At 29.2% G+C, this 9050-nt stretch overlaps 1 protein-coding gene across 1 annotated transcript; it reads right to left on the bottom strand.

Annotated features, from left to right (window-relative positions):
• On the bottom strand, positions 1-2967 carry LOC112736055 (uncharacterized). The gene is made up of 3 exons (XM_025785415.3): positions 2435-2967; positions 1272-1358; positions 1-525 (listed from the first exon to the last, which is right to left on the bottom strand). The coding sequence occupies exon 3, from the start codon at positions 521-523 to the stop codon at positions 77-79; it is 447 nt and encodes a 148-aa protein (XP_025641200.1). The 5' UTR covers positions 524-525; positions 1272-1358; positions 2435-2967; the 3' UTR covers positions 1-76.
• Positions 2968-9050: the final 6083 nt, after the last annotated feature.

Genomic DNA, 9050 nt, shown 5'->3' with positions numbered 1-9050 from the left:
CTGATAGAAGAACAAGACACTAAGCTAGATTAATAATGAAGAATAATAACAAAAACAAGTGTTTTAATTAATTAAACTAAGCAGCATTAGCAAGAAGATTATTATTAGCAGAAGCAGCAGCACAAGAATATTCATGTTTGACCGCCTTCAAGAGTAGACTATCATGTTCAAGTGCCATCTGAACCGGCAACGATCCAAGCCCATTCGCTATGGCCAGAAGCATCTTCTTTGTTTCCTTCTTGAACTCATCCTCATCCACTCTCCCATTCATGTCGTGGTCAAACTGCACGAACAGCGACTCGTACACACGCGCCACCTCCTCGGGATCGCGCTTCACGTCCACGCCGAAGTGCGTCTCCATCACCCTCAGCCTCTGGAGCTCCTTCACCATCTCCATGTAAGATAGGAGGCCGTCTTTGTCCGCATCCAGTTCAGCGAAGAGATCGCTCACTGACGCGGAGAAGGCCTCCTCGTCTTCCACGAAGCTGGTGATGGTGGTGCCGTCTATGATTTCTACGCTCATGGCTGGTGGTTGATATTCAAAAATCAAAATCAGCTTAATTAGGGTTTTTGTAATTGTAACAATAATTAGAACTTGGAAGAGAGACTAGTGAGCCTTTTTTACTTTGTTTATTGATTGAATTGAAGTGAAGTGTAAACTATGAGGTAAAACTAAATATATATAGAGCATTGCCCTATGAAAGATAAAAGCAAATAAAGATAAGATAAGAACAACTAAAGATAAGATAAAGATAGGACAAGATAAGATAATAAAGACTAAAATTGTAATTGAATTTATGTATTCTATTAGGCTGAATTTGTGAGCCACAAGACTTCTTTATTGTTGTCATGGACTAAGGTGAAAGAGTAATTTAATACTATATATATCACTATTTCCCCTTGCTGAAGTCTCAAAGTCAATGACACGTTTATTTGCGATCTCGATTCTTAACAAACAGTATTATACTATGTCACAGAGTAATAATGAATTGAATCGTGCTTCGGTTGGCTACCTTATTGTCTGGACTAATAAATTTGAAAAAGACCTGTACTATTTATTTAAATTAAATCTCACAGGTAACCATTATGTTATATAAATTGTATATGTTGTATTGTTGTCTGATATTTAAGCGCATCTATCAGTCAAAATTTCAACATAACTAGTTAATTACTAAGATGCTAACTTGTTTTATTTTAGGAGGACGCCTAATTTAGATATTTTATGCCCCTAAGACATTTTTGAGTTCTTAGGTTTTGATCAATTCACTTACTGCTAAAAATTTATTTTGAACTCCATCTATCTCGGGGCCGATTTTAAGAACCATGGTAGGAATTCATAGTTCAAAATTAATCACCTCCTGTTCAGAAAAGAAAAAGGAAATATAATTAAAGAAGTCTGCAATTGGAGAAGAATGTAACACGGACACAAAAAAATTGGTAGGACAATCTAGTGTAATATATCATTTGATGTTTGTTGGTGAAAGTTGGTGCTGTTGACATTTGACCATAAAGGAGCCGGTCACATCCATATGGAGGTTGCCGTGTGTAAACCAAAAACTTGCTTCAATTTGAAGCCTTTTTTTAGTTTTTTCTGCTACAATTAATTATATTTGAAAAGTTCCTTCTTTTTATCAAAAATGATATTTATATATTAAAATTAGTCACTAATATATTATGTATAAATATATGTATAATTTAATTTATTTTTAATGTATATTTATATTTTAATATATATTTTATATTAATAATTTATTTTAATAGTTAATTTTAATATACATATATAGCATATGATGTATTTTTGCATTGCGTATACAAACTATCCTTATGATAACAAATAATGATGCTAATGCCAATGAGTTATAATTTAAATGACATAATTTTTTATATTTATTTAAAGGTTACAAGTTAGAGTTTTCTTATTTTTAGTTAAAAAAAAAACAAATAATGATGCTAATAAAAACTTTACCACTAATAAACAGCAGCTAGCTCACATGACCAAATTGTTACTATATGCATATGGTATGTGCATTTTTTTGCAACATTAAAATTAATATTTGGTTATTGAAGGCTTTTATTTAAATTATTATTATCAGTAAAGAGCACTGCAATTTGAAATAAAATATCTATTCCCGTTCCCATGGCTGTGGTCTGTGGAATACGCCACATCAAGAACCCTGTAAACTTATCTTCTCCTAATTTTTTTAGGATTTAACTAACTTGTTAATTGTATATATATGGGTGCCTTTAATTTAATTAGTACTACTGTAATTGTCAGCCATTAGCTTGCCTCCCCGAGTAAGATAGTGACAATAATGAAACTATATAGATGAATTCCACATTATTATTTGTTAAAAAAATATATCACTCCCAAGCAACTTCATTCCAGCGTTACTAGGAAATGTGGACTTGGAGAAAGTTCTTGTGTTTTACTTACCTGGTATCAGTGATTCTTTGAACAATTGTATGTTGACATGTGTCCCTTTTTTCTTTCCTGTTTTGGACCCGGTTTTCGAGTTCCCCTGGAATCAGCAACAACCCGAATATCCGAGTCCATGCCATAACTGCCGTCCAAATCGGTCCATTAAACATGACCATCTAATTGATATTCAAATTTAAATACTTTTTTTTATCTTAACTAATAAGATAAAATAAGATAATCATCGCAAACTATATAAAAAGAGTCAAGAACTCTCTCAGATACGAGACACATATCCATAACTCTCACCTATCTCTTGAATATATTTTGAATTGAGTGTTGGGGTATCTTTACAATTACTATTCCTATTGTTCCAAGAATCCAACCCGTCACCATCAAAACCTATCAGTGACCCCTCTCACAATCCGTACGAATAACATCTTGTACATTCCTCCTACTTAATTTTCTTTTACACAACAACCAGTCGCTAATTTATTATTAATTACTCTACGGAGATTTCAGTAAACCTAAATAAATGACAAGCAATCAAGAATGAAGTTCTTGAGTCCATCATTTAATTATCTCGGTGGTCTATCCTTCATTTATGTAGTAGGAGACAGTAGTTGACTTGAAAGAAGAAAACATGGATATGAAACTGTGTGTGTTCTCATTGAGGCTAGCCGAGGATGTTGACCGTGAACTAACTGTGTCCACAGAATGCACGCACGCTGCATGCATTAGGCAATAAAGTTAGGAAGAATTGAACAATGCCGTATGGAATCAGAACTTTGGATATTCATGTATCGCGCTTTTAACTAGCTATTTATATTCACTACATACTTAGCATGCATGTTGATTGATGACTCCAACCAAAGAAATAATTAGACTTCCTTGCATCTTATTTTATTTCTATTGCTTTCGTAACAAATAGTATTTAGGTATGAATGCGTGCACGTGTTAGAACAAATTAAAAGTTTAAAACCAGCTCAAAGAGGATCGGATGATAATGATTGATGAAGGGGCTGTGGTGGGCAAGTTTGGCATTTGGCAATATGTATACATAAATACATACGCTCATACGCATTATTAGTTTGGTAGCTCACCTTCATAAATCTTCAATTCATGCCCCTTTTGAATTTTGCTGCACCCTTTCTTCCTTTTTTTTTTTTTTTGTATGTATTACGCTGCATCTTTAGTTAGGTGAATTTTTCGAATATGGCTCCTATGAAAATAGTCAAAGGAGAGTTCTAAATATATAATTAGGACAATTAAATTTTTTTATAATTTTTTGAATTTTTCGGAAGCAAATTCACTTTTTTTACTTTTTGTTATTTTAAAGAATTCAGGGGCAAATTCAGAATCCCCTGGGACGAAATTATGTTGTTCTCTTTGTTTTCCTTTTTGCCATATGAGGGTGACGGACTGTTGATTTAATTTTTTTTCTTCTGGTTTTGCTCAGAGGAACGTGGGCTTATTATGGACTCAACAATTGGGCTTTTCCAAGGAAAGGAAGGCCTTAAGGTGTAATCCATAATTTAGGCCCAAGTCTTAGGCCATTTAATTCATATAAATCCGTGAAGGATGATGTTACCAATTTTGTCCAAAAAGGACAATGATACAATTTAACTAGATATCTTTTAAATTAAAAGATATCCAAAAAAAAAAAATCTTTTAAATTTTAGTCTAACTATATATTTAAGTATTTTTGTCAATCAAATCTAATCAAGTTGCTCCAAACTCAACAAAAACTACTTTCATCACACTAGCGTATACACACGCGCGTTTCAATCACGCAAAACATGTCCTTCTTCGTCTTCGCGTTCGTTCTTTTTTGCGTTCTTCCTTCTTCTTCTTCTTCGCTTTCCTCCTTCTTCGTCTTCGCATTCCTTCTTCTTCTTTTTCGCCTTCTTTCTTCTTCTTCACCTTCCTCCTTCTTCTTCTTTGCGTGTTTTCTCTCAATCGTCATTCTTTTATTGCTGTTGTTGCTGCATTTTTTCTTTTCCTCCTTTTAATTGAGGTTCACTTGGATCCAAAAACGAATTCGAATAGGTTTTTTTTAATGATTGAGTCTTTTTGACAGATTGTTAAAATCTGAACAAATTTTGATTCATTTGTGTGCTAATTGAGGTTCACTTAATGCTGCTGATAAGTATTGACCAATTTTTTTATTCCTTAAGTAATTTCGCTTCATTTGGATCCAGAAATAAATTTGATGTATTTTTATTGATGATTGAGTAAACTAAACTATTTTCAGTTCATTTGTGTGTTAAATTGAGGTTCACCTGATACTGCTAATAAGTATTGACCAAATTTTTTATTCCTTAAGTAATTTCGGTTCATTTCTTAGTTTATTTGAGGTTCATTTGTATTCATAAATGAATTCGATATGTTTGTGTTAATTGAGGTTCACTTGATGCTGCTGATAAGTATTGACCAAATTTTTTAGCAAAGAATAATGAAATTATTCATTATCACTTTATTCAGTTGCATTAGATCCCACTTCATTCTATTCAATTAGTTTAGATTTGAACAAGCAGTAAAAAAAAATTCAATCATCAACAAAAATACATCAAATTCATTTCTGGATCCAAATGAACCTCCTAAACTAAGGAATGAACCGAAATTATTTAAGGAATAAAAAATTTGATCAATACTTATTAGTAACATCAAGTGAACCTCAATTAGCACATAAATAAACTGAATTTAGTTCAGATTCTAAATGAACCTCAATTAAACTAAGAAATGAACCAAAATTACTTAAGGAAGAAAAAATTTGGTCAATACTTAGTAGCAACATCAAATGAACCTCAATTAACACACAAATGAACCGAAATAAATTGAGAAATGAATCAAAATTTTTTAATGATGGCATAAAAAAAATCAGAATTAATAAAAATGTTTACAAAATGTTAGTGTTATTAGTGATAACGATAATAAAAAAAGAAAAAGAAAAAGAAGAAGACGCAACATCAAGGGAGAAGTGGCGCGAATTTAGTGTGCATTCTTATAATTTTAAATGTGTTTATTTTATTCATTTAGTTTTGGATGTGTTTATGTTGTTTATGATTCTAAGTTTGTATATAAGTTTTTTGACATGAATTTTAGATGTGTTGTTATAATATTTAGCGTGTCTTATTTATAATTTATTTTAAAAATTTATGTGATTTTTAAAAAATTAATGCCAAAAAAAGTAGTTACAAATTTTATGGTGTGGTTTATAAAAAATTGGTACAGTAGAAAGTGATTACAAGTTTTACTGTAACAAATATAATAATAAATTAAATAAAAATAATATTATTTTTTAAAAATAGAAAATATAATTAATTAAAAAATTAAAGTAATAAAATATTAAATTTAAAAATCAAATAAAAGATAATATTTAAAGAGTAAAATTTTTTCAACAAAAAAAAGTATAAAAATGAAAGAATTTGTCTTATTTGAAGTAAGGTCTCAAAAAAATTCTAAAAACAAAGCTCGGTAAAATAAATAAAAAAAAAAGGGTGGTACACTTAATGAAGGAATTTGTCTTATTTTAAGTAAGGTCTCAAAAAAATTCTAAAAAAAAAAAGGGTGGTACACTCACTTTTACTAATAAGCAACAACTCAGTTGGGTAATAGCATATTTTTTTTAGAAATCATATAATTTTTTAATAAATACTATTTCTTTTGATACATAAAGGATGATATAGTTTGAACTTTGAAGTTATCAAGTTAACAACTTAGGCAAATTATTTTCAAAACAGTAAACCATGTTTTTCAAAGAATATATGTATCGTTTACTTATTTAATTTTTAAGAGATAAACTGCATGTCAGCTTCACACGTGAGTGGTATTGTTTGGTATTAGGATGAGGGGGCCACTCTTGAATTGAATGAGCCGAAAATACTAAATAGTAAATACTAAGCCATGTCAGACACAACTACGGCACACGCCATCCACGTGCCAATAAATAATATCGTACCTGCTAAACAATAAACTTGAATGCAATGAAACTAAGGTGAATGGATATCATATCGGATTGAATATGATCAAAATTTTAATTTTATTCGCACTAAAATTATTCGATTAGATTTAATATTTGTATTTTTTGAAGTTTATATCCGATTTGATCTGCACATTTGCGGATCGGATCAGATATCAGATATATCCATAAAATATAAAATATTTTAAAAAACTTATTTTTATTTAAAAAATATAAATAAATTTTTTTATTTTTTTAAATATATTTATTCTTAAAATATTATTAAATATATATTTTTAAATAATAAAAATAAAATAATATAACATATATAATAATTATTAGTTAAAATAAAACATAAAAATAATAGTTACTTATTTATTTATTCATTTTTGCAGATTCGCAAATATGAGGATCAAATATGTGGATACCTACATGAAATCTGCAATAATCTGATTCTATTAGTGTGCGGATCGGATCAATATTCACAATTTTCGAATCGAATTCAGATAAATACTGTGAATATGCGGATCAGATCCGATCTATAAACACCCCTAAATGAAACCAAACTCGGGGCCGAGTCATCTCCAACAAAACCTAACTTACATTTTTAATTCATTTCTTAGTTATAGGATAGTGTTATTCAACAAAATTTGAGTTGAAATCAGTCAAATCACTTTATGTCAAAGCTATTTTGTGTCCACGTCGACAAGAAAAGTTTGATACAGTGGGAACATTTTGTGTTGATATTGACAAAAAAGATTTGATCGAAGACATATGTGAAGCGTCAAAGAGCTTGAATATTTTGGTATTAAAGCCTCTCATCAATAATGAATTGTGGCATATTTAACGGATATGGTTGAAGAGAAGATCAATATCGCAAAAAGTAGAATGTTTTGTGCTTGACGAGATAACTATATACCGTGACATGTTAACAAAAAATTGGTCGAATGTGTCTATAAATAGAGAGACGACCAAAGAACAAATTATTAAAAATTCTCTTCGGAAAAATACATTTATTCCCCCACACACATCCTAACGATTTTTTGTTATATGTCTAAGTTAATTTTTTTGTAAATTTCCTTCTATTTTATCTTTATTTTCTTTGAGTTCATGTAATATTTTTTTCTGCAAGTTAGTTTATGTAATCTTCCTTTCTGCAAGTTAGTTTCATTTTATTCTTGTAAGCAAATTCTTTTTTTTTTTTTTTTTTGTCAAGTATGGTTTTTTTCGAAATTCTGTGAAGACTTAGTTTTTTTCATCGAACACTTTGGTTTTTTGAGAAGTGTTATATTTATTTATATCATTTACAAGTTATATTTGCTTATTATTCGTGCTATGTTTATTTTGTATGCATGTTTATGATTCTGTCAAGTATTTTATTTGTCATTGTTATCTTTTTTATTACCAAACAAAAGATTTTTATATACTTTAAAATTGGTACTTCAAAGAAAAGTTAGTTCTATTTTCAGATAATATATCTTGAACTAAAAGTTTATGTTGATATTGTCAAACTACCATAATATTTTCTTTGATCACTGTTAAATAACTAATTTTGATATTAAATATATGTTTAATTATTCTGTTGGATTTTATAATTTTGTGAAATTTTTAATTAGGTCTTTATATATATTTTTTTAATTGGTCCCTGCACCAATTTTTTTTTCAATTAGATTCCTCTTAACAGTAATTGGTTTAATTATATAGGGACCTAATTGAAAAAAAAATTAGTGCAAGACCCAAATAAAAAGAAAAAAAAAGTATATGGACCCGCTTAAAAATAAAATTTGGTGCAAAAAATCAATTAAAAAAAAATATAAGGATCTAAATTGAAAATTTCGCAAAACTATAAGGACCAAAAAAATAATTAAATATAAAATATAAAAATCTGTAAAATAGATATATTATTGGATGAAATGATTAATTTTAGAATAAGTAATGCTTAAAAAATAATAAAAATTAATTAAAATAATCAAAACTTATCTTATTTAATATTTATTAATTATTTTATTTAATATTTATTAATTTTAACAATAATTAATAAATGTTAAATAAAATAAATTTTAATTATTTGGACTGATTCTTTTTTCTTAGAATAGTACCTCTGTTTTAATAATGTATAGGCATGAGTATCTAGCTATAACCATAGATTAAAATATTGCCAATATATTATTCTCATCTCAACCAACCATCCCTGCCGGCTGCCGTATTCATCACACATTTATTTGGTTTCATTAATTCCACATAACACAATAAGGTCGTATGTTTTATAGTGGATATACACGTTTATTATTACTAACCTGTCAATTCAGTTATGTCCACTTCTAAGTTCTAGTCTAATAATAATCTAGAACCCAAACAAATTTACAATAAAAGTTTCCAAGGTATTTATACGTGGAATTTTCACATGAAAGATCTGGACATCTAGTACTCTAATTCAATTGATGTGTCATTCTTCACCCGATTATAAAATTACTTACTTCGTGAGAGGGTTTCATTTATTAATTTGAACATCAGTCTAGGTATGCAGGATGCTCCTTGCATTTCTTCTAATAATAGAAAATCAAATAGTAACGGATAACGGTGCAACTGCACATACAAGGCGTAACGAATAACAATTATATATAAAGGGAAAAAATCAAATATGTGCTTAAAGCGAGATATGGTAATTACTAA

The sequence above is a fragment of the Arachis hypogaea genome, chromosome 13, assembly GCF_003086295.3.
Source record: "Arachis hypogaea cultivar Tifrunner chromosome 13, arahy.Tifrunner.gnm2.J5K5, whole genome shotgun sequence".
Classification (NCBI taxonomy): domain Eukaryota; kingdom Viridiplantae; phylum Streptophyta; class Magnoliopsida; order Fabales; family Fabaceae; genus Arachis; species Arachis hypogaea.
The sequence above is the reverse complement of the archived record's forward strand: the minus strand, read 5'-3'. Positions and strand labels throughout refer to the sequence as shown.